Source organism: Peromyscus californicus, unplaced genomic scaffold (genome assembly GCF_007827085.1).
Source record: "Peromyscus californicus insignis strain IS unplaced genomic scaffold, ASM782708v3 Scaffold_1__1_contigs__length_55948999, whole genome shotgun sequence".
In the NCBI taxonomy this organism is placed as follows: domain Eukaryota; kingdom Metazoa; phylum Chordata; class Mammalia; order Rodentia; family Cricetidae; genus Peromyscus; species Peromyscus californicus.
The window spans coordinates 23,855,315-23,881,687 of record NW_026294492.1 but is presented as its reverse complement, the minus strand read 5'-3'; the positions used below and the strand labels follow the sequence as shown (position 1 = coordinate 23,881,687).

The following is a 26,373-nucleotide window of genomic DNA, read 5'->3' as shown; positions in this document are numbered from 1 at the left end:
AATAGGAGAAATGTGAATGTCTTTCAGAAATCTCCTTCCGAGTGTGGATGTGTGGAGGCAGCCTGGAGATCATCCCCTGCAGCCGGGTGGGGCACGTCTTCAGGAAAAAGCATCCATATGTTTTCCCTGATGGAAACGCCAACACATACATAAAGTAAGTGCATGCCCTGGCCCAATGTGTATGGACAGTATAGCAAGGCAATGGAGGCCAAGGGTTTGCAACAGAGTCTGAGCTCTGCAGGGTGGTCTGACTTCCCTGGAGGATACATGAGTTGCAGGTCTGCAACTTGGACTCTGCATTAGAGCCAAGGCTTCCTTAGGGTATCACCAAGACTTGAGAAGCCCCACCAATCCCACCCATGCCCACCTAATTCCCTGGAACCTCAGCAATTAAAGTGCCTGATTAGATCCACCCTGCAGGGCTTTGCCTATAGGTATTGGGGAAGGGGAGGGGAAACAACTGGGTCACTCAGGGAATGATTCCTGGGAAGAAGCAAGAAATAGGAAGCCAGAGAGTATATAGAGCATTGTGCCTGCTCCAGGACCTCTTGGGAGACTAGAAGAATCCAGAGGGGCGTTCCTGATAACCCAGCTGCAGGGCTTCTCACCTCCATCAACACCCCACATAGATACAGAAGTCAGTGACCTCTTCCTTACCTGTCTCTCCCTCTCTCTTTCCTTCATACATCTCCTTCTCAATATTTCTCCTAGTTAGTTTTCTCTTGTTAAAATAATCACACCTGTCTTTTTCCTTAGGACTTAAAAAGAACTGTATGTATATGGGGTGGGGGGCGGTGCACTTGTGAATGCAGCTGCCTTTAGTGGCCAGAAGAGAGCTGAAGTTACAAGCAGTTGTACACCACCTATTGTGGTTGCTGAGAACCGATCAAATTTGAGTCCTCCGTAGGGAGGAGCAGTGCCCACTTAACTGCTGAGCCGGTCTCTCTGGCCCCTGATTGTCTTAAAAATACGTTTCTCTAACTTTCGGTTCTTCCTTTGGTCCTCTTGTCTCTTGACATCCAGTTACTTCACTCATCCACCTAATCCCCTTTCCTTTTTTGTTTTTTTTTCTTTCCTGCTGTTTGGTCCATTCATGTTGGGGAAGGGGCTTCATAGCCTTTGATTTTGACTTATTTATTAATGGTGTTCGTTCAGGATTTGTCGCACACGTGAATAGGTGTGTATCATATTCTGACACACCTGGCTCGGGAGGCATGGGTTTGAGCAGTGTTCAAATTCTGCATCTTGCGAAGCAGAGTAGGGAAGGAGAGGAGGAGGAGGGGTGAAGGCAGCAGGCTAGGGAGCATCAGGGAAACCAAGGCTGAGCCACCTCTGATTTCAGGTTTTGTGACTATAGAGGTAGTCAGGTGGCGTGGCTGTGCAGGAGCCAGAGACCACTGGATGGGGACTGGGCTGGGAAGCAGGACCCTGGCACTTCAGATGTTTATCCTGTTTGAGAATGGGCTTTTCCAGTAAGCATCCTTGCAGGCTAGAGGTGGGCCATTCTGGTTAGAGAAAAGAGGCACGGTGTTTGTAAAGCAACTTCTAGCTTGCAGATAGTGAAGTCACTTGCAGGGGCTAGCCAGGTGATCTTAACTCCTTCCAGTGCCCCCAAATGCAGTTGCCTGTGCTTACGTCTCCTTTCGGATCCCAGCTCAGAAGGGTTTGCCATGCTCCTCTATCAAATGTCTGTGCTCTCAAGTAGACCTAAGAACCTGGAGGAGCAAGCTGGTTTTAGTTAGACCCAAGTTCACTTTCTCCTAAGTGTGTCAGCTGCCCAGACCACCAGCCCTCATTATTTTCTGATCCTTCAGGGATCTTCCTGGGACCCCCTGACTGTTGAATGATGACAATCATTCCCTCTTCCTCTGCCTGTCCTTCTTCTATGGTTACCTTTAGGGTCAGACACAAGCAGATGTCTGATGAAAAGCCTAGCATACTGGCAAAGTGCTGAAAGAGATGGCCTGACTGCTAATTCCTTGCATGTGATCATTGCTTGGGCTGTGTGTGCACTGACCTTACTCTTGGGGAGCTGAGACCTCCACATGTCCCCTGTGGGAAACTGGAGGACCTCAGAGCAAGAGCTCACTAACCAAGCAGACCCAGAGGTTAGCTGGTTTTCACAAGCCCTACCTTTGTGACAGGCAGCAAATGGATACACCTACTTCTCCTGGCCCTTTTCTGCTTCTCTGAGAGTCACCAAAGTTCAGCGTCTGGTGTGATTCCTGCCCCCCATCTGTACCTTTTGGGGAAAGGTTGTTGGTACTACCAAAGTCCTGTGTCTTGGGGTGCCTTTGGAGATGGGGCTCCCTTGCTTGTGCTCCGTGTTCTAGAAACAGTGATAAGAACACCTCTGTCCTGGTGGCTGCTGCCAACTTTGCCTTTGTGTGTGTATTTCAATTGGGCGTGTCCATGGATAATTCCCAGATGAGCCCCCTCTTGAGACTCCTTTATCTCCCTAGGAACACCAAGCGGACAGCTGAAGTATGGATGGATGAATACAAACAGTACTACTATGCAGCCCGGCCTTTCGCCCTGGAGAGACCCTTTGGGAAGTAAGTGTGCACTGGCTGAGGAGGGCAGAGAATCGAGAAGGACCTCAGCTCATGGCCCATCATCACTTTAGCTGTCTCTGAAGCCTCCTCCAGGCCTAGAGTGTCCACTCTGATTTCAGATCCCTCTATGTTCTACCCTGTTCTGGGTGTGCAGGGCTTTTGCCAGCTCTCCTGTGACCCTGTGCCTAGATGACCACTCCAAGAGAGGGAACTGCATGGTAGATGGATAGTTGTTTGCAGAAAGGTAGCATGGGTTACTGGTCCCTCCAGCTTGGAATTCCTTCCTCTGCTTCTTTGTTCCTCCAAGCTTAAGCTCCACTACTTCCGTGGAGGGGGAATGTATGCTCACATATTTTCTTTAGCAGTAGTCAAGCTTCGTGGGCAAGGATGAGCGGGGAAGAAGGAATGTTTATTAAACTCTAGGTAACACTCCACGCAGAGTCTCTTTAATCTTCCCTAAGCTCTGAGAGAGGCAGTTACCTAGCCCTGTTTGACGGTAAGGAGACTGAGGTTTATGCAGAGGAGAGCACAGATCACTCCTGAAGGTTTACAACACACTGATTCCCAAACCATGTGACCTCGCACTTCCCAGCCGCAAGCTGGCTGAAGTAAGGAAGAAATTGCAATTCCCCTTAGTTATCATTTGTGTTCCTTGGGGAGGGGGCGGGGCAACCATGGCATTTCGACCTGCTGGCTCCACTCACTCATTCAATAAGGTCATTGAGCAGATGGCCTTTTGAGTTCATGCCCGCACCAGAGCATTAGATGGGAGCCAGGCAAAGTGATCTATCTGCACCTCTGACATCACAGTCCGGGCCCACCCTCCAGCCTGCTCATTCCATCTCTCCTGAGGCAGCGCATCTTGTCCACGTCACAACTCTGGGTCCACTGACCACGTCTCATCAACCTCACTTCTTCTTCCACTTCCCTCTGCACATGGGATTCCTTCCACTCTTAATTAAAGATGGACCTCGGAAAGTTTGGTCCTCCAATCTTCTGCTGTTGTCCACCTAGTAACACCTTCCCCTACACACACACACACACACACACACACACACACACACACACACACACACACACACACACACACGGTGCTTTTATATCTATCTCTTCTTCCCCTGTGCACAGGCTGCTGGGCAGTCCTAGATCACATGACCTCTCCTGGCCCTGCTCTTTCCTAACCAGCTCAAACCCACTGCTTTTATGAACCCTTCTCCACTCCCTTCCACCCCGGAGGCCACCGCCTCCTTTCTCCTGCACGGATGACATCTATTTTATGGATGAAATAGACAATATTGATTTCCCAAGACAAATCGACCCATTAGCCTAGCCACAACAGTACCATCCTTCTCGCTCTCTTTTGCCTCTGTGGACAGGTGTGCTTCCCGTATCAGGAAGCCGGCCCCTCCTCTGGATGCACCATTCATGCCTGCACTCATTCATGAATCAACATTTATCATATTCCCACAGTCTGCATTCATCTCCAGCCGGCCGGTGCAGGGCCCCCCTCAAACTTTAATGAGCACACAGATCTCCCAGGGAGCGTGTTAAAACACGGAATCTGATTCCTGAGGTCTGTGTTTCTAATAAGCTCCCACGTGACACTGTGCTGCTGGCGGAGGATCCTAATTGGAGGAGGAAGTTTCCACAGAGCGGTTCCCAAACTAACCTGACAGTGGAATTACCTGTGGAGCCTCAGAGCTCCTGCTGCCTGAACTCATTCTCCAGAGGACTGGTTTTCTTGGCTTTCAAATGTGTAGAGTGTTCAGCATTGCAGACGGGGGCACGTGTCCATGTCCAGGCAACTCCTCTCTTCACAACCTCAGTTTACCTCTCCTGTATCATTCCCTTCCACGTTTACATCTACTTCTTGACTCAAAAGGGAGGGGGTGAAAGGTAATACACTATCAAGCCTACTTTAAGGCGGCACTGCTCATCACCTCTACACCTGTCTTCTGCCTGTCCAGGACCAAGTATCATGATGTAGCGACCCACTTGTGCTGCCTCCCCCAGGCCCTGTGGCTGGCCCCACTAGGCTTAGTCCAACCCCCTCCCTTCTGGCATGCCCCTGGCTCCTAGACTTCCAGTCTTCTCTTCTGTTGTTCCTCGATCCTACGTCTTCCATCCTAACTCCATGCTTAGTTTCTTCTTCCCACCCCTGACTAGCTGGTCTTTCTCTGAGGTTCTGTCCTAAGTCTTCTTTGTACCAGACATTCTCTAGGTGATATTGCCACATCTATTCACAACTCTGTTTCTAACTGTAACCTTTCCTGGGGCTGCAGTTTCTTATGCCCAAGTATCAAATGGCCACTTCTCCCTGCATGTCTCCCAGACACCTCCAATGGAACAAGTCCTAAGCTAAACTCATTAAGTTTGTTCCTGAATCTGTTCCTCATCCCATATTCTCCATCCAACCCCACAAATAGTTTTCCTTACACCATATGTGCCAAGTCACAAGTCTGGGTATCACCCTGGCTCCCCTTCCTTGACTTGTTTGAGTCATCATCATGTCCTGAGACTGCTGCTTCATTCAAACCCCGAGAAGCCAGGCTCTTTCTGAACACAGAGCATCAGGCATGCTAAAAGCATATCGTCTTTGTCCCAGAGGAGCTGAGAGGTCTGGTGAGGAAGTGTGCCATGTGCTTTAGGAAGTTTTGAGGCTGGGGGTGAAGCTCAATGGTAGAGCAGTTGGCTAGTGTGCATGAGGCCCTGGGTTTGAGTCCCAGCACAAGGAGGAGGGAGGTTGGAAGGAAGAGGAGGAAGGGTAGTTTGGGGGAAGTCTTGGGGAGAAAAAGGGGTGGGAGGAAGGGGGCGGGGCAGGAGGCAAGGCTACCTCTATTGACTACCCATAGAGGACAAGGGTTGACTAGAGCTCAGGTGGGGTGGAGGTGAAAAGAAGTAGAGGATCGACCATGTCCGTTCCCACCCACTTCACTAAAAGGAGTGCAATGGCACCTGGGATTGTGCAGTCACCTTCTACCTGTCCTCTGCCCCCACTTCTGCTCCAACTGGCCCATTCCAGAAGCAGTGGTAAGATTTTCCTAAAGCAGATCCATGTCATACCCTGCACAGGGCCCACCAAGTCCACCCCAGTGCCCTTGAGATAGAGTCGACACTCTTGAGCAGTGCTTCACGTGGATCTCTGTGGACTCACTTTCCCCATTCTGTTTTAAGGCCACCTAGGGCAGGACCCCTGCCTCACCCACCCTTTGGCTTCTCTAGATGGCTATGCTTCCTTCCACATACCAGCATCAGTAGCCACTGTTCTCTTGAGTACCATGGACCCATCAAGCAAGAGGGTACCTCCAAGATGTCTTTATACCCTGTCTTTAGGGCCACGTGGACTATGGTACATGAATCACTATCTTATACTACTATTCTGAAGCAGTCATGTCCCGCACTGAGTGCAATGCCTGTCACATGGAGATGCTTAGTGACTACCAGATGAACAACTGTGTGATAAGACCCCCAAACACCATCCAGAGAAGAGGATGCTCTGAGGCTGGGGCCATGGGGAAGGGTATTCCAACCACAGAGGGACTGTAAGAGTCGCCCCAGAGTCCCAGCAGTGAATTATTCAGAACACACTCAGTGTTCTTGCAGCTTGGCTTTTAATGGAGATGGGAAAATACCCGCAATTCCATTTTTCAAAGAAAAGCACAAGTCCTTGGTGTCATTTCTACATCATCAAGAGACCAAGCTAGGTGCTTTCATAGATCTGTCTGGAACTAGAGAAATCTCTACTTGGTTCATTTCCTCGGTGTCCTCTAGAGATGTGTAGCTGCAGAACACGTCACTGGTGGTGGTGGGGAACTGTTGTAGATTATTGCCTCTGACGGCTGTGTTTTGTCTCCATGTCCCACCCTCCAACCTCATCATCCCAGCATTGAGAACAGGCTGAACCTGAGGAAGAATTTGCACTGCCAGACCTTCAAGTGGTACCTGGAGAATGTCTACCCTGAACTCAGGTACACCTATTGGCTGGAACCATAGCTAGCTACAGAAAGAGGCCCTTGTCCGGCTTGGTCTGGGAGAGACATGACCCATGGCCAACTGGGGGAGAGTCTTTAAGTCTATGGAAGACTGAGCAGACCGATCAGCCCTGCTTATCCTAAAGCCAGAGAATTACATTGAACTTAGTAGCCTAAGAGACTGGGCTTAGCTGATAGCAGAATCTCTCCGTTGCTGGGGGTGGTACCCTGGGCTATGCTCAGAGCCTAAGATGGGTGACATAGACTCCATCCTAGAGCTCAATCTGCTGTGTGGCTACTGAGGGTCCCTTCTGCAGCACACTAACAGCGTCCTTCCCTCCTCTGAGCAGTGCCAACCTTCGTGACAGCTTTAGGGGAGATGGCTCTGCCCTCTCAAAACACACCCTTAATCTGTCTAGCAGTTAGCAGCCACTAATGTCAAAACAAAAAAAAAAAAAAACCAAACAAACAAAAAACAAAAACAAAAAGCCAGTGTATTCTCATCTGTCCTTGTGGCTTCCTACAGGGTCCCCCCAGACTCCTCCATCCAGAAGGGCAATATCCGGCAGAGGCACAAGTGCCTAGAGTCTCAAAAGCAGAAAAACCACGAGACTCCACACCTCAGGCTAAGCCCCTGCACCAAGGTCCAAGGAGAAGAAGCAAAGTCGCAGGTACAGTAACTCGCTGTGGTCATAGCTCTCCATGCCACGGAAGAGTAGAGATGCCCAGGTTAGCCTTGGTCCCTGCTTTGGCATGATGACAGCAGGGGTCCAGAATGGAGCAGAAGGACCCTTCTTGCTTGGCCTCTGGCTTTTCTCCACTCGGTTACCAGATACATGGAATTCCTTTGGAAGATGGCTCCCAAATGGCGCCTGCCCTTAGGAAATGGTCCAGTCATTTCACGGGAACCCCAAAGAGACTGGCAGCTGTCCCCTACCTACAGGCAGTAGACATGGGGCTGGGCCAGGCAGGGGAAGTCACATGAGCTGACTCTGCACACGTGACATGCAAAGAGGAAGAGAGAAGCCTGCTGCTAGTCCTTGAGACCAGAGGCCCCAGTGGGGAGTCTCTCAGCTGTCTTCCAGGCCATCCTATCAGCTTTGCCTAAACCACCGCCATCCATAGCTCTATCCCTGGGCACCCTCCTGCTTCCCCTACGTCTGTGGATTGTTTGGGGGCTCTTTCCAAGGAAGCTTTCCTTGTTCCTTACTCGATTTGTCAACGGAGCACACCCTGTCCAAGTACCGTGTTCTGCCAGAATTCCCCCTTCTGAAGCTAGACCTGCAGTTTTCCAGGTCACTGACAAATTCACCACCTATCTCAACCTCCACAGCCCTTGGCCAAGCACAGCCATTGCCTGACTCCCCTCTCTGCCTTGTGAATCCACAGGATCTCGGCCGCCTTCTCCTCCTGTCCGAGTTCTCGCCTCCTCGCTCCTCTCCCCACCTTTGGGATGTGGACTGAGGTTCTCAGTCCACTCTTTTTTTCCCCCCCCCTCTATAAACTCTTGGAGCTATTACCTGTATTTCCAGCTTTGACCGTCTCCTGTTTATTGATTCACAAATTCTCTGCCTTCATGCATCGTTTATTCACTCAGCGGATGTTGTTAGCTCTCAAGATGCACAAGGGCAAAGCTGGGCCGCGGGAGGAAACGTGTAAGCAGCCACTGTAATCTAATCTCTGCCCGCGAGCCTTTGTCACTGATACTATAGAAACAGAGCTGTGGCATCCAAGTGTTGTGTGAGCATTGCAAAGCTGTCCCAGGGGACTTGGAAAATGGGCTTCTGTTTGGGGATGGCAGTAGAAACAGACAAGGTCAGGAAGGGAAGGGAGGGTGAGTCAGGAAATACAGCATATACTGTGACCTGGCAGGAGTATAAGGATGGGTTTTAGGGAAACTGAGGTCACAAGGTAGGGTGAGGGCAAGTAGATGTTGGGATTGGAGAGAAGCAGGACCTCAGTTACTGTCTGTCTTCTGGAGGAAGTAGGTTCCCTGAGGAAGGTGAGTTTTGTCCTCATTAGTGAGACCTCTATAAGGTCCCACTAGAGGGCTCTGGGAACAGAAGGTTCACAGTTAAGGACTCCCACCTGGACAGTAGCTCAAACACTGTGTGACTGAGGGAGTCAAACTCCTCTGTGGTTTAAACTCGACGGATGGCCCTGAGCACCCCAGTTGCCGGGCAATGCACAAGTCTCTGCATGTGTCACGCTTTGCCCTGGTGCCATGGTTCCAATTCTCACTAGTGTTTTGACCCCTCTCCCTCCCATAGTCCCCTGTGTCTGCAGCCCACTGTGTTCTCCCCAGTGGGGGAAAAAATTCTTCTCATACCCCACCCTCATTTATTCCTGCTAGCCCTCCATTTCCCCAAGACCAGCTCCGTTGACTTTGGGAGCTAGGTAATTCTTTTAAAATGTCCCCATTGAGACTTTCTGTGTTAGATTATGGCCACAGCCTCTAGGTGGTCCTGCTGCCCCATCCCTCATCCCCACTTGGTGTGTGCTCTCTAAACCATCATCCCAACATCAGCACAGCCTCCAGCGGCTCTCTTGTTTACAAGCATCTACACTCTCAGACCTGGCTCTGGCTTGAAATGACTTTGCCAGCAGCAGCAGCAGCAGCCTCTGCTCTAAACAGGGTAGAGGAGGTGGTGTGGGAGTTAGATTAGACTAGAAAGGACAGGAAATGGGGGTGTCAATTTTACTTTAGGTGTGGCTGCCCGGATGACAGTGGCATAATTTGCTCAAGTGGCACTTTGTAAAGCATCCTGAGTAGGTGACACATCTCTCTGTGAGTCTGAGTGTGGGTGTTGCTCGTGGGAATTCCAACAGTCAGAATGTTGTCTGGCCCCTTCCCTGGGACAGGATTTGCTTGGTCTATCTCCAGCTGAGCAGAGCCTTTCTGGGACTTGCCAACTTTGGTTGCATAAGGAGGTAGGAGGGAAAGCCACCAACTCTCTGGGCCTCAGAGAGGGTCCTAGGAGAGGTAGCAGAGTCATCTTTACCTGGAGGAGAATGGCCCATCCCAGCTGCCCTTCAGATGACCTTCCTGAGGTAGGAGGAAGGCATACAATGCCAGGCACTTGGGGCCATGGAGGAAAGGCCTGTAGGTACACAGTGCTCTCTCCTCGAGGCAGTGGTAGCCTGCCACTCTGCTTTGCTTTGCGATAATGACTGGTTTGCACGACTTTCAGATGCTCGATTACTGTTAACCTCCGCAAACTGGACGTGTAGCATCTCGGGTACCATATTACCTGCTGGGGAGACAAAGTGGGCTCATTCAGAATTAGACACAGGCCCCTTCTCCGAGGGTGCACAGGCCAGCAGCAGGATTGGGCTTCACTTTCAGGTACTCAGAAGGAAATCCACATAGCTATTTCAGCTAACATCATCGCTGTGAAACGAACCCATGTGTGCATCCGTTATGTATCTTTGCAGGACTGACTCGTGATCTTTTCTCTTCTTATTAGGATCCTCTTCCTCATGCCTCCCTCATAAATCTCCGTTGTTATCATCCTTCATCTCTGTCTGCAAACCTCGGGCACCAGTGGGGTTCCTTTCCCCCTAACACAGTTCTGCCCCTCCCTATCTTTGTCTCCATTACCTTTCTCGACTTGGCTTGTCAAGAGGGGGGGATCTCTACCCTCGGACTCCTTCAGCGTCTCTTCCTGCGCCCACCTCTTCAGTCACTGCGCATCCATAGCAAGAGAGTGATACAAACTTCACAGCTGATGCCACCACGGCTCCCAGAGGTTAACTGGGGTTACACACTAGTGGTGACCCCCCCGCCCCTACACACACTAACTCTATCCAGCAGTTCTCTGGGGCTTTTTTTGCAGCCAAGTCACGGTTCCAGAGCTTTATTAGATGTGTAGTCATGGGAGAAGACACCTGTGTGTGACACTCCTCTCCAAGGTTATAAATATTAAAACGGTTAACCAGCTCCATCTTGACAGGTGAAAGCTGGCAAGAGGGTCTTGGTTATAGACCATTTCCAGTGACAAGTTCTAAAGCAAAAGTCATTCCTCCGTAAGAAGGTCTGGAGTCCGTAGAGAACAGTATCCTCCCTAACATTTATGAGAGTTTGGGCAAGAGCGTGACTGGGAGTGTGTGTGTGTGGGGGGGGGTCTATTGTTCTACAATGTTCTACAAATGCCACACCATACTCGAGACACATGTTACACTGGCTTACTGCATTTGCCTGGCTCCAGTTTCTTCCCATTTCTGGCTCTATCCTACATGATGAACTCTCAGCTTTCATATTCAAGTATTATATTGAAAGCCTAGGTGTGTGTGTGTGTGTGTGTGTGTGTGTGTGTGTGTGTGTGTATATATATATATATATATATATATATATATATATATATATATCAGAGATACAGCCTACCCTGAGAGGACAAACCCAGGCATTGGATCAAGACAGACCCTGAGATCAGGCTGGAGCCACTGGGTGGGTGTTCTAGGACCCTGAATTATGGAGAATGGGACAAGGAGGTCCAAGTTCTGTCTCTAGCTGACATTCATTCGCCATGTAGGTAAAACCCAGGTATTGGGATGTCCTCATGCCTGCAACAATACTCCCTTGATTTAGTTTGGTTTGTTTTTGTTGGCAGGGCTGGAGATCAAACCCCAGAGTCTTATGGCTCTCTAACAGTGCTACATGCTCAGCATGAAGGCTATTTAACTATTTAATCTGGTAGTTCTTTTTTTTTTTTTTTTGGTTTTTCAAGACAGGGTTTCTCTGTGTAGTTTTGGTGCCTGTCCTGGATCTCGCTCTGTAGACCAGGCTGGCCTCAAGCTCACAGAGATCCACCTGGCTCTGCCTCCCTGAGTGCTGGGATTAAAGGTGTGCACCACCACCGCCCAGCCCCGTAGTTCTAATCATTGTTCTCCATCCACACCAGCCCTTCCATCCCACACCCTGCCTCACCTTTCTGCTTGCTGGCTTGTCGTCATCCTTTGGAGAAAAATGCTGAATTCCAATGTTTCAAAGATACTGGCAAACTGGTGCCCTGGGGTAATGCAAGAGGCATACATCACGCATTCGAAAAACCGGTGAAGCCCCAGAAGTGTCTAGGCTAATACTTTTCTTCTTAGCTTCACTGAAATCTCTGGAAAAAAAAATGTCCATGAAAGGTAGAAAGAAGACAGATGCTCCACTCTAGTTTCGATTCCAAATTAAAGTGAGGGAAACATAAGACAGTTTGCACTGTATTCTCCCCCTGCCCAGCCAGTGGCTGAGGCTCCCAATTTGTGGAGCAGAAGGTAGCAGCTGGGAACCCCAAGGGTGGATGTGATTGAAAGTGCTCGGCAGATCAGCAGGCACCGGGACACCTCCAGGGTCGAGATCTCAAGTCTGCAGTGGAACAAGCTGCCAGCCCATTGCCTCCTGCCCCCTCTTCCTCAGAGTTCCTCACTACAGCCTGGGAATGGCCCCTCAAAAGCGCTGTGACAGCCAGTTCTCTAGGATGGTTTCCCAAGGAGCCTATCTCTCTTGTCTCACTCTGAGTCACTGGCGTCACCATCGGAAACAGTAACCAAACCTTTGCTAAATGGAGATCACCATTCTGAATATGCACGTATTAGCCATATAGTCTATATAGTGGCCCTCTTACTAGAGGGCCTAGTAGTCTCTTCATATTGTACATGAGGTTGCAGAAGTAATTTGCCAAGAGTTTACAAAGTTACTAAGCCAGTGGGCAGTTACCCCGGAGCCCAACCCTGTGATCCAACCAAACAAAGTGGGTGTGGGACTTTACTCCCACGTACAAGTGTTTCCAGCATTGTAGGAGAAGATATGAAGGAAACAAAGGGAAAAACCTCAAGCATGAGTCGAGTGAAGATCCCAATCAAGAGAAATGTACATCTAGGAATCTGCCGGCTCACGCTGCTGCCTCCGGGCTGGGAGCCATCTCTAAGGTGGAGATGAAGGCTGCTCCTGTGCAGCCAAGGAAGAGAGAGAGCCCAGCATGGCCTGTCAGTCATTTGTGCCGTTGTAACACCCAATGCTGCCCTCCACGACTGCTCCCTGAGGGATCTTGTACTGAATGAGCGGTGTTGCTGGATCTGGTTCATTTGTTCCAGGCATCTGTCTGAAAGGAACCCTTCAAGGGCGTGTTCATGGCCTGATAGGCTTGCCTGTGTGGTCTACAGAGAACATCTGGTGGCCCTGATGTCCTCTACGTGGGTCCCATCTCATCTGAGGAGAGCTCCTGTGCAGACGTGAGCCCAGCAGCTGCTCCTGACTTTGCTCAGGGTAAACCATTGACCGCTTTGATCCTCACTTCCATGACACGGTGCTTAAGTAAACTTGAACGTGGAGGGGCTCGAACCAGCCAAGCTCTTGAAAGGCTCTAACTTCAGCAAGACCAGCAATCCTGTCTCGTGCCCACTCTGTTTTCTCCCGTGTTCGATATTCACTTCACAGAAGACATTGAGAAACACGGAACTCACGACCATCAGTAAAGGACATTGGCTCCTGCTTACTAATGACCCAGTCACCTCACGTTGCTACGAGGATTGGTTTGTGGCTCCTCACCCAACATTCCCTTGCATGAGGACGGACACACCACTCTTGGAGCTAGTACCCAAAGCCAGGGCCAGGATCTGGGCTATGTGCTCAGCAGGCATGATCTTGTTTACTCCTCACTGTAGCCCCTCAGACGGGCCGTGTGCTGTTATCACCCCCACTCGACAGCTTGGGTGAGCTAGGCCCATGGACACTAACCAGGGTGCATATGAACGATACCTAAGAGTTCAGGTGTAGGCCTGCAGACTATCTCATGATAGCTTCAGTGTGACTGTCCCTAGGACTAGATCATTCTTTGTTGTAGGGATTGTTCTGTGTCTCGTAGGATATTTAGAATTGTCCCTGCCCACCTCACTAAATGCCTATAGAACCCAGTCTTTTTTCACCATTATTTATTTATTTTTATTTAAAAAAATTTCTTGTTCATTTTACATACCATCTCCAGTTCCCCCTCCATCTCCTTCTTCCACCCCCCTCACCCCCCCACACCCGCCATCTCACCGCCCATCCACTCCTCAGAGGGGGTAAGGCCTCCCTCGGGTAGTCAACGAAGTCTGGCATACCAAGTTGAGGCAGGGCCTAGCCCCTCCCCGCTGCATCAAGGCTGAACAAGGTATCCCACCATAGGGAATGGGCTCCAGAAAGCCAGTTCATGCATCTGGGATGGTCTTAATAATCCAGAAATGTCTCCAGATACTTGTCAGATATTTCTTCAATGAGGTATAGAGCAAAGTCTCTTTGCTCTAGGCTGATGTTTTCCTGTCTGTCAGAGGATGGGGCCCTGGGTCATTCCAAGATCAGCACCTCTGCCAAGCATCACCCTCGCCCTTCCCTCTCTAAGTTCTTGTAGCATCTTAAGAAAATCTTTCCTCCCTAATTTTCCATCCAGCTCAAAACAGTAAGTCCCAGGCCAGGTACCACTGTGGTCCCTTTGCATCCCAGGTTTCCCAGCTGCAGCCCCGGGACATGTGCCCGAGAGAGAAGGCTACTGTTCTCACTGTCAGACACTGTGTTCTAGCCATGGCAGGGAGCGTGTCCTCTGAGTACAGTTTCCCTGCTCTAACAGACTGGCAAAGGAATCCAAGGACCACAGGTGAACCTCTCTCCTCAGCCCATCAACATAGAGAGCCAAAGCCATTCACATCAGCCCCTAGATGGGTCCTTGGCTTACCTTCCCTGGGGGTGGAGAGGGACATCCTTCATGAACAGCACTTCCGCCAGGCTCTAAATGGAGCCATCCATAGAGGGCCCTACAATCCTTAATGGAGGACAGATCTGGCTGAGTATTCCTGCTGCCACCTTTCCATTTATTTATTTGTTTTCTGGAGCTGGGGACTGAACTCAGGCCCTTGCTTGCTAGGCAAACACGCTTCCAGTCAGCTAAACCCCAGCCCTCCCCTCAATGACTGCCTTCTTAGGGTACATTTCCAATTCAGGATTCATTTAATAAACCCGTTCATCGCCAGTTCCTCTGGGAGGTGTGAGGGACACAGAATGGGACATGGACACTTTGCTTTTAGTTCCTCCTACCCACCTACTCCCGACCCCTGCTTCCCATTTCTCCTCTTTCTTCTTGCGTATGGGGCCAGAGATCAGCCCTCCTCTGGGAGATTAAATGTCAGGAAAACCCCAGAAAGTATACTTGTGTAAGGAGTGTGTGTGTGTGTGTGTGTGTGTGTGTGTGTGTGTGTGTGTGTGTGTGTATGTATGTATGTATGTATGTATGTGTGAGCAACAAGCACTGCTCTTAACCACAGGGCCAATTCTCTAGCCTCCTTGTATAAGGGCTTTTATGATGGTTTCCTGTTCGAAGGTCCCTCTTGCAGACCCTTAGAGTGACTTTCTTAGACCCCAGCCCAGGTGTGCTCTGGTGTGTCCCTTCTCAAGAGGCATTTCTGAATGTGAAGTCTCAGATGCCACTTCTAGGTGTTAAAAAAGGAAAGACTGGCAAGGTGTGTTTTTAGAAACTGTGGTGTGTTTTAAGTTCCTGTGTTTAATCCCTTAATGCTTTTAACAGAAACAATGTAACACCATGTATATTGTGGTGATCTTATGATAATGACAGGATTTATTTTTTAAATGTTAATTTGTGCTTCCCAGTGGGCTACAGAGCAATAACAGAAGAGACTAACTCATTTTTCCATCACGGATTTAAGCCTTATTTTCAGGGGAGGGTAAAAATCTAATAGATTTCAGGCCAGTGGTCCTATGGGTCCACAAATAATGGCTCCCTGTAGCTCTGCCCTTGGACACAGCCCTTGGGCCTTTATCCTTCCCACAAGGAGCATTATTCTCAGTCCCAAATGCAGATTACCATTCTAGATCATACTCCTGGTGTCTAGGGCACCAGAGTCATCTGTCCAATGCCCCAGACCAGTCTCAAGACCCATGGGGACTTCATGCCTGGCTTTGGCCTCTCAAGTGGATTAAGTCACCAATACTCATATCTAGACTCAAAGGGGACCATTTAGGGAATGACTATGCCCAAATATACAGGCTAGAGGTGGGAAGAGACGGGAGCAGGCAGTCTAGAAGCCAACACTACGTGTGTCTCAGTGCCTAGTATGGCATTCATGAGGCATGGTCCTGTATTTATACTCTTGTCTCAACTCCCATAAGATGTTAGGGATGGCCCCCCACGAGGAGGTCAGGGCCTGAACAAGACAGACCAGAAAGCGGTGTCATCCCTAATACGAGAATTGAAATGAGAGTATGAACACAAGTGACTTCACGGACACTTGGCCCTACAGCTGCAAGCTGTCGGCTCTCCCTTGGCTGTGGCCAAGAAGGAGCTCATGAGTGGCCTGGTCCAAAGATGGAAGGCCACTTAACACAGGGATGTAATGGAGAAAAGATACAGCCCTTGGCGGGAGTCCCCTCTGAAACCTCCGTTGGAGACTAATCCTGAATCGTCTTCACTGCATGATGAAGGAAAAGGGCAGTTGTTACCTCTTTCACAACCCGAGAGAAAAACCTCGTTGTCATTTTGGCAGCAGTTAGACCAGAGCCTGCTGCCTCCCACCTTGGGAACTAGAGAGTGCTTGTTAAGCAATCCGCCACTTTGGTGTCTTGCCATGACCGCACAGAACGCCCCTGTTCCCTATTCCATCAGATCTCCAGCTTGCTGATCTGGTCTCTCTACTTCCCCCCCCCCCCGCCCCCCGCAGGGGTGGAAGGGCCGAACCCTTTGCTTATACTGGCGTATTAGACTGTGCACACTTTTAAGTAATATTACTTTGCACAACTCTCTTCTTTCCCGCCTGACTCGTCTCCATCTCCTCCCTTGAGTGTTTCCTTCCCCTTTACCCTTCCATCTGCCTCTTATCATAGCTTTCATGTTCTCAAGGCACTGACTTGGAATCCTGTCAAAGAAGAGGGGACATCCTAAAGACATCTGGGGCAGAGGGAAACCTGTCAGGTAGCTGTTTGAAGTGTTAAATGTCAGCAACAAACTCCCATGGAGACATTATCTTCAAGCAGACACTGGAGATCATGTGGATCAGCTAGGGTGTTGAGGCTGCTGCCCAGAGTCAGAATTATGTTGCAACTTCCAGCATACACCTGCATGTCCATGGCTCAGGACCCAACATGGGGTGTGGGGACAGAGAGTTCATGGCAGTGTAGTCGCCTAGCCTTTGTCCTTTGAGTAGCATCCTACCAGGCGACCTTCTTGATGATCATTACTTCCTGGGATCCATGGAACCTCTCATCCAGCCGTATGGGTCATCACACATAGGCATGGTGGTACCCCACAGATGGTGGCTGCCCCACTCCTGAGTAAATCTCCTTGGTCTCCTCAGGTGTGGGCTTTCACATACACTCAGCAGATCATCCAGGAAGAGCTGTGCCTATCTGTTGTCACCCTGTTCCCTGGTGCCCCGGTGGTTCTTGTTCTGTGCAAGAATGGGGATGAAAGGCAGGTGAGTGCTCCGCAGGCCCTGGGGTAGGGTAGGATTGGGAGTGGTCAACCTCCATAATGTGACTGGGGTGGGTGGAAGTCTTCTCCAGTCAGGAGGAGATAGGGCATGTTGAAAGGGGAAGGGTGAATAAGCATGAAAAGCTTCCAGTCAGAGTCAGGGATAGGACTCCTCAATGGTGTCAGCAGTAAAGGCTACGTTGGTCCCACTGGTCAGTGAAGAGCTGAAAGCCTGCAGACTTTAGCTAATCTTACCAGGCCCGACCACCCTGTATGTTTCTGTCCCTGCTCCGTCACCTACCTGGACTCTTCGATGAGAGCCAGGGCCATAGGTGTGAATGCCACTCCACCCTTGGCCCTCAATGCTTTGTGAGTTGTATCCTAGATGCACACTGTCCCTCTAGCAGTGTAGACTAGGAATGTGGCACACGTGGATCACTGTATCCATCTGAGATTTCCTCTTCCTCTTCTCCAAATGGGGGCTGATAGAACCTAAAGGAAGTGTGGGGAACAAGCACTGTAATGGTCTCTATGAAGTACTGAGCTCAGTGTCTAGTCAGGGTATGCGTCCATCCCTCTATCCTTGCCACATATGAGGGGGCCAAGGGAAACTGCCTGAGCCCCACCTCTCCAGGGGCTCCTGGTACAGAGTTTGAAGAAGTCTACTGCTGTCACCTCCACTGGCCCCATCTTCTCTTTGTCTCACTTCTTCCTAAAGGAAGACATGGAACATGGCTTTTTGGTTTTGTTTTGTTTTTTTCTGTCTGCTCCTGTGTCTAACTCGGTTCACATTTTCTACCCTGTCGCCTGGAAAGTTATTGCCTCCCGATGAGTTTTCCTAGCAAACACTGATTTAACTTTTAACATTTTTTTTAAAAACTCATTTTTAAAAGACTAGAACTGGAGGGATGGCTCATGGGTAAAAGTACTTGCAACAGTACCAGGCCTGCCCATCTGAGTTTAATCCCTGGAGATACATGTAGTGGAAAGAGAAAAGCAACTCTGATAAGTTGTATTCTGGCCTACACACACACACACACACACACACTCTCTCTCTCTCTCTCTCTCTCTCACACACACACACACACACACACACACACACACACACACACAAAGTAAATAAATACAAATTTAAATGTAATAAAAAATAAAACCCTACTGCCTGTCAGAATAATTTCTTCCTTCATGAGACCATGAAATCACATCTCTGGCTGACCACATGGGGTGTCATCCCTTCTGATAATGCCTGGGTGACTTATATTATCCATAGAGCCCATGGCCTTGGTCGGAAAAAGTGAGCTCATGTTCTCTCCCCTCTGTCTCCTCAGCAATGGACGAAGACAGGCGCTCGCATTGAGCACATAGCATCCCACCTCTGCCTGGACACAGACATGTTCGGTGACAGCGCCGAGGACGGCAAAGAGGTCGTGGTCAACCCTTGTGAGTCCTCACTCATGAGCCAGCACTGGGACATTGTGAGCTCGTGAGGACCCTGGGCGGAGCCAGCTGTGGATCAGGGACGGTGCTTCCCTGGACCAAGGCAAACTGGAACCCAGGCTGTGAACAGCCCACGTCTGCACCAGATGCCCTCGACTGGAGGTAGCGCAAAGGCCCCCAGGAGAGGAGCAACTGCCTCAGGGAAGGAGGAGGAAAAGGTGGCAAACCAGCAGGGCCCAACAACACCCACATGTGTGCAATATTGGACAGGTCCATCCTGGCCAGGTTTTCCGAATGGGACCTGGAGATGGAGAGCCGATGGGAAGCGTTTGTTGTGCCCTCTCTTACGAAACAAGGCGCTTTATGGAGGCCGGAGAGAAAGGCTCTCCTTGTTGCTGCGCCAGGACTGCATGGAGAGATGAAGACTGGAGATGGTTTTCAGAACAAATAAAGATAACATTGGAAGTTTTCCTTTGATAACTCCTGCTGCTTCTTCAGCTAGCTAGCACCTAAGCCGAGCTCCCCACTGAATCAGGGCCGGGGCATCTTTGTGTCAGAATGGATGAAGAAGACAGGAAGGTGGGAACCTTGTGCCCTTATCCTAGGTTACTGCCAACCAGCTATCTGATCGTAAAAAGACACTTTCGGAGGCCGGCAAGATGGCTCAGTGAGGAAAGGGGCCATCAAGCCTGATGACCTGAGTTTGGTCTCTCAGGCCCACGTGGTGGAAGGAGAGAACTGACTCTTACAAATTATCTTTTGACCTACACACACACACACACACACACACACACAGAGAGAGAGAGAGAGAGAGAGAGAGAGAGAGAGAGAGAGAGAGAGAGAGAGAGAGAGAGAGAGAGAGAGGCATGCAGGTCCACACTCATAGTACTACACACAAAACAAGTAAATGCTATCATTTTTAAGACACTTCAGAGCTGGGAGATGGGCATATTTTGTAAAGTGCTTGCCTTGAAAACATGAGTTTCAACCTCAAAACCTACGTTAAAAAAAAAAGATGAGTATGGCACACACTTGTAATTCCGGAACTAGAGGGGCAGAATTGGGTAAATTTCTGGGGCTTCTTAGCCAGCCAGCCAGCTAGCCAGTTTAATCTACTTGGCAAGTTCCAGGCGAGTGAGAGACCCTGTCTCAAAAAAAAAAAAAAGAAAGAAAAAAGAAAAACGTGATGGATAGTACCTGAGGGAAAACATCTAAGATTGACTTTTAATCTCCACTTACATGTGTACACACATGCTCATGCTAGCCTGCATTCACAAACATGTAACACACACACACACACACACACACACACACACACACACACACACACACACACACACGGCACTTCACTTTTTTGGCCTACCACTTTCTATTACATTACCATGATGGGACCACATGAGTGGTAGTGACTCCAGAAGGCTCTAGATTCCTATGGAGATCCTAATTTGGCAGATCTCATATGGAGTTCAATCCCCTTGGCTAATTCTGAGGCCTCTGCTTACTTAAAGCACTGCCATAGAATGTCTGTCCAGGAAGAGCCTCATAGCCTATAGCCCTTAGTATAGGAACTTCCTACTGTAATAAAACCATGTTTTAGTGTCTTCTGGGATTGGTTAGAGTAGCTGTCATAGATAGGGTTCCTATGACCATGGCAACTCTTATAAAGGGAAAACATTTCATTGGGCTGGCTTACAGTTTCAGAGGTTTAGTCTATGATCATCATGGTGGGACATGGCAGTGTGCAGGGAGACATGGTGCCAGAGAAGGAGCTGAGAGTGGAGAAGGAGCTACATCGTGATCCTGCAGGCAACAGAAAGTGGCCTGCCGGGCGGTGGTGGTGCATGCCTTTAATGCCAGCACTCGGGAGGCAGAGCCAGGCGGATCTCTGTGAGTTCGAGGCCAGCCTGGGCTACCAAGTGAGTTCCAGGAAAAGGCGCAAAGCTACACAGAGAAACCCTGTCTTGAAAAACCAAAAAAAAAAGAAAGAAAGAAAGTGGTCTGGCACACTGCACATGGCTTGAGCATATATGAGTCCTCAAAGCCCACTCCCACAGTGACACACTTCCTCCAACAAGGCCACACCTACTCCAACAAAGCTGCATCTCCGAGTAGCACCACTCCCTATGAGCTTTGGGGGGCCAACTACATTCAAACTACCACACTATCCATTCTTATTAACTAGGTCTTAAGAAACAAGCCATGTTAAGTTGAAGTTTCTAAGAGACACCCACCCACATGCTGCTAGTAACTGTCTGTTAGCTGTTGCTGTGTAACAAATGACCCCCAAACTTGACAGCTTATGGTAACACACATTTACTGTCTCACAGTTTGTATGGGCCCAGCCTTTTCCATCTGGAGTCTTATTAGGCTATGGTGGAGGTGTTAGCTGGAGCTGCCATCAGTTCCATGGGCTCACATAACTCTCGGTGGTGGGTTTTAGCCCTGCCTCTCCCTCCAATATAGCAGCTCACTCTGCAGCAAACTGGGAGTGGAGTGGGAAGGTGGGATACCAGCAAGATGGGAATTCTATACCTTTGCAACCAAATAACTCAAGCTTACCCCCATCATTTGTTCTACACTGCATTTGACAGAAGCAGTCACCAGGTACAGTCCCTACTCAAGGGGAGGCCAATCAGGAGAGTGAAGGACAAGAGGTCATCAGATCCACTCAAATCCACCTACCCCAGTGATTGTTGGAGCCTAAGAAGGTATTATCCATTCTCCTTCGCCAAGGAAATCCTTTGATGATGGGATGTTATCAAGCTCCTTATATACTCTGCTACTGCAGATTGCTGTAGCCTCGGAAACTTGAGAGTTGGCATGCCCAGACTAGATGTCTCTTCTGGAGGTTGAATTTGTGTATGCCATCGTATCACCTGCTCTAGTTAGGACTAGGCCCTATTCTGGGCCGAAGAAGAGGGAGTAGAGAATTGAAGCTGTTCCATTTATAGAAGATATGCTGAGGCTCCTTAAGCTGTGTGCCCATATGGCTTAAAGCAGCTTTGCAGAGAGGAAAGACAGAAGGAATGGTTACCCGTAACCAGACCAGACCCCTAAGTAGGTGAGGCAGTCACTGTACTAGGCTAACTAAACTAGAGTCTGGGGTTGTCCTTTGCCTACTTGTCACCCCTGTATTTGTGACTGTCTTTGAGTTCTCTGGTGGCAACAAAAGTGTCTCTTGCTCTTCTTTAACCACAGTGCTGGGATAGGCATACCAAGTACTCAGTAGGCATTTTCATAGGGAGAGAGTTGAGGAATCATTCCTTGTTCATGATAGAGTGAGTTTAAGTATGGATGACTACTGCCATACAATTACAGAGTATAGGCGGGCTTGCATTTCTCTGCTAGCTAGAGGACTTGGGGAGAGAAGCCCTAGTGGCAATTACTTATGCTCTAGGGCCGCTTGCTCATCTTCTTTTCTCATGGCAGAAAAACGAGCACTTAGCTTTCTCCTGGCATCCCTCTTACCAGCAAAGCAACTTGGAAATGGCAGTGAAGAGTCAGGATGAAGGATATGGAAAGTAACCTGCTAATGGAATACAGGCAGCTCTGCTGTGAACTGCATGCAGGGTATCTTCCTTAAGGTCCCATTAGTGGGAAATGGAGGCTAACCATTGATGATGCAGATAGGAATCACTCCAACTGTGTGGGGTAGCTGAAGTGCTCTCCATTATTCTCGGGCTGCTGCAGACAGAGAGCTGCGATTTAAAAGTAAGCAGGGCAGCCATGGTGAGTGTCCATAAATCCAAAACAAGGCTGACGTCTCAGAGATGGCCATGGCCTACACATAACACAGCAGAGTGAATATGGCCAGGCAGTTGTGTGGATGTTATCACTGGGTTTGAATGGCAAACTCCAGTAGCCTGAAGTAGCTTACTTAGTAGGCAATCGGGAGCTATGACTGAAAATGTGTCAAATGATGTCATCCTATGAGAACAGGGAAGAGCTCTTGAGGATCTTGAGGTCTCACAAGATTCAGACTCCAAACAGTGCTTGGAAAATACCTTCCCTGGAGCAGCCTGACCACACTATCAGGTGAGGAGGCAGCAGAAGTCCCATCCCTCATGGTCACATCTGGTGAATGGAAGAATATGGGCTACTTTCAGAATTTATTAATAGGCTATGCATATTAAACAAAAATATATAAAGATAGGTTATATGTGACTGGGTATTTATGCCACTGGCCCTCCATAGCTACAAGCTCTGCATCCATGAATCCAACCAAACACAGACTAAAGCCACATGGGAAGAAATGCATCTGTAATGAGTTGTGTGTGTTGTTTTTTCATTATTCCCTAAACCACATAGTATAAAAACCACTTTCATATCCTTTACATTATAATAGATCACTTAACTAACAAAAAAATGATTTAAAGTATACAAGAGAATGTGCATCAGTTAGATGCAAAGATGGAGTAGGGAAATAGTGAATCATAAGCATGTTTGTTGTGAAAGCATGAAGACCTGAGTTCAAATCCCCAGAACCACATTAAAAAAAAAACAAAAAAAAAAACAAGTGGCCATGTGCAACTGTAACCCTAGCACTGTGGGTCTGTGGTGAAGACAGGAGTCTTTCTGGAGACTTCTGGCTACTAGCACAGTTCAGGTTCAGTGTGAGGCCCTTTTTCAAGGCAATAAGGCAGAGTGATAGAGCATTACACCCAGTGCCCTCCTCTGGCCTCTGCACATGAATGGGTGTAAAAAACCTTCACATACATGTGCACCTGTATTATACACATGCACACGCGCATACACACACACACACACACACACACACACACACACACAAATGAAATAAATATAAGCACAGTACTATTTTATATGGTTAACTTTAGCATCCACACAGTAGGTGTCCACAGGGAAGAGGTATTGCTGGAACCCACGTCCTATTAAGGGACCACTATGCAGTCTCATGAAGTTAGAAAAAGGAGAAGCAGGGGTTTTGGACACTCTGGGGTCTCATTTAGAGTTGGGGGCAGAATAGTATTGAATGAATAGGAAAATGGGAGGTTTTAGGGCTGGGTTCTGCATGGATGGTGGAGCCTGGTGCTGCATTGAATCTGAGACTTCCTTTCCTGGCAGTTTGTTTCTCTTTGTGCTTTATAACTTCCCCCTGTGAGCTCATCTTCAGTGAGAGTTTTTTCCTCTGGGCATCTTAGATACTCTGGTTATAGAGGCATGCCTCGGGGGAGGTTTAAGCTTGCCTCTGCTAGGATCCCATTGGGTTGCTTTGATTTCAAGCCAATTTATGAATTGATTTTTCTGTGAATGGTTTTCACACTGTGAGAAGGGAATCTGGAGCCCAGCTCTCTTGCTTGGCGCAATCTTAGATTCTGATCATTTATAGATTGCTTTTCTAGACGTTGCTTTGGTCATGTCTCCTGGGTGTTGCTGTTCACCCAGCCACATGGATAGCCCATGTTTAGCCCCTGCTACCCATGAGGCTGTAGGTCTCCTGTCTGTCTCTGCCTGCACATAAAGCCCAGCATTAGTGACACAAATGTGTTGGATCCCTCTCCCCACCCATGCATTTTTGGAACTTGGATGCACAGCTGTGGTTTCAAATGGTCTTATCCAATATTTATGTATGTATGTGGTCGGGGGCTTCCTGTGTTGGCTCAGACCAGAATTCCTTAGTGCTGTAATTAGCTGTCACCACTGTCTTCCCCACTGGCTGGGGGAACCTTATCTTATTGCAGACACTCAATAAATTTCCATGAATGAGTGAGAGAATGCGTCTGTGATTCTTTAGCACCACTTCCTAATTACCTCCTGGCTAGTTATCAGACGTTTGAGTTTCTAAAAGACAGCCAAGGCAGAAATTGAAGACAGAGAAGACAAATTTATAACAATAAAATCTTGTTATAATACACATAGATTTGGGGATCGTGCATATTTAGCTTCATAATGACAGAGTTTAATACTGAGCATGCTAACTGGAAAGAACTATCAGGGATGAACATCTTTAATGCTGCAGTGGAGCCCGGCCAGAGTGAATTTGTTCTCAGAAACTCAGGGGGATGGTGATGGAGGGCTGGGCAGGAGCCCTTGTATTTCATCAGCAAGCATCTCAGGCGTGTCTACTGGCATCTGACAAGATGAGCCCTAGCCTCTGGAGAGAAGCTAGCCCTGTGTCTGTGGTCCTTTTAAATGACCCACAGAGGAATGCCCTGCTTCTCCCGTGCCGCCCACTGAGCATTCCTGCCCCAACCAACCGCTCCATCCTTTCAGCACCTGGGACAGCGTCTGGCATGCGGGCTTTGGGGGTGGGAGGACTAAGGGAGTTCTAGCAGCTGTGCAGATGTCCCCCACGTGGCAGGTGGAAGCCCGCTGGCCCCTGCCATGCAGAGCCAATCCTCTGAGCTCCCTCATGGGCTACAGTCTCTGGCAGCCCAACGCGGATTAGCCAACTCTGAAGCTCTGAGCGCTTTTCCATTTGCCGTGGAGTCGACTAATTTAATGAAGCCGTCACAGTGCAAACCTCGGGGCTTATTGGAAAAGGACTCGAGCACGACATTATTTCACAGCAGTAGATTGCATCATTTTCATTTCACAGCTTTCCAATGGGAAATAATAAAACAAAATTACAAACATAATGAAGAAAAAGAAAGGAGAGAAAAATCCATGAGTGAGAGGAGTGCCCTCTGTTCCGTGATGGGGCTGCTTCGCTCATTCACTCGGGCCAGTAAATATCACCTGGTTTCACTCTGCAGGGAAGAATATCCCGGGATGCCTGCACCTGCTGCTGGAGATAAGAGGCTATAATAACTCACTGTCCAGGAACACCGAGAAGCCTTGAGCACTCCAGGTACCCCTCCTGAGAAATCCCAGCTTCCAAGAGCAAAGCTCACCCCGGGGCTAGTCAAGACACCCGGGTAAAGGGTTGCCACTGGTAAGGCAGGGTGAATTCATGGGGTATGGGTATGCACGGCACCACCACCTCCCAGAAGACAAAGCTATTTCGCCAGTGATGCTTTACCTATCCTAGATGGAAGAAGTAGGTCCCTGCCCTCATCCATCCTGCAGGATGCTTTCATTGTGACCACAGGTGATCTGACAGCCAGAGGCTAAATGGCAGTCAGCAGAGGGACAAAGCTCTTTCCAAAAGCTGTTCTCATTAATTGCACTGAGGTGTACAGATGCAGGGAGGCCACTGAGCTCTGCCAGGCCTTTTATTCTCCTCTGCGTGCCTGCCCTTCAGTCAAGGAGATGCTCCTGGGCTGCCCCCCAGCTTGGAGACTAGACTTCTCCATTGCAGTCAGACCCCAGATTCCCCACCCCACCCCTGCCTCTTACTGAAAACAAATTCGTACTCCAAGAGTGGGGGATGAGGGGTGGAACCATCTGGAATGACTTTCTTTTACCCAGGAGTCCCCTTCAAGGCTGCCACTGACCCCTTCCTCCCCTCCTCATCTTGCAGGTCACCTCCTCCCTTCTGAGTGGCATCCCAATGTCTCCCATCTCGACTCACACTAGCATCTCCACTTTTGCGTTGGTCAACCTGCATCTCCAAAGCACAGGGGTCAAAGGCCAGCACCCTCTCAGTACTCATGTGGACTGAGAACACATGACTTCAGTTTCTCTGATCTCAGCTATCTCCTCTGTACAGGGGTCAACGTCATAGCTGCCTCCTAATTCCATTTTGGCATTAGATACAGTGATTCATACAAAGTTCTCAGCACAGAGCTAGGTACACAGTAGGTCCTGCACTTCATTAGGTCATCGTGACAGTTCACTAGAGCAGAGGGCAGGGTCTGCATGTTTTGAGGGCTGATCTCTTTAGTCTTTTTGGGGTGCTGTATCAAAAAAGTGAATGGTTACAACCATGAACATTTATTTCCCACAGTGCTTGAAGCTGAGGAGTCCATAGTCAAGGTACCAGCAAATGTGGTGTCAGGTGAGGTCCATTCTCTGGTTTATGGACAATAGCCATGTGTAGTCTTGCTTAGTAAAGAGCTCTCTGGAGTC

General features: G+C 49.0%; 1 protein-coding gene across 6 annotated transcripts in view; it reads left to right on the top strand.

Moving 5' to 3' along the window:
* Galnt14 (polypeptide N-acetylgalactosaminyltransferase 14) overlaps nt 1-25,201 on the top strand; it is a 234,387-nt gene extending 209,186 nt beyond the window's left edge. For 4 of the 6 annotated variants that reach the window (XM_052746233.1, XM_052746238.1, XM_052746237.1 and 1 more), the window contains exons 10-15: nt 28-154; nt 2,463-2,555; nt 6,440-6,523; nt 7,053-7,197; nt 16,853-16,972; nt 18,297-24,130. In XM_052746233.1, coding sequence (XP_052602193.1) covers nt 28-154; nt 2,463-2,555; nt 6,440-6,523; nt 7,053-7,197; nt 16,853-16,972; nt 18,297-18,455 — 728 coding nt within the window. In that variant the 3' untranslated portion in view covers nt 18,456-24,130. Of the gene's footprint in view, nt 1-27; nt 155-2,462; nt 2,556-6,439; nt 6,524-7,052; nt 7,198-16,852; nt 16,973-18,296; nt 24,131-25,118 lie in introns of those variants that run through there. The other 2 variants (XM_052746236.1, XM_052746235.1) reach the window with 2 other exon arrangements.
* The last annotated feature ends 1,172 nt before the right edge of the window (nt 25,202-26,373 follow it).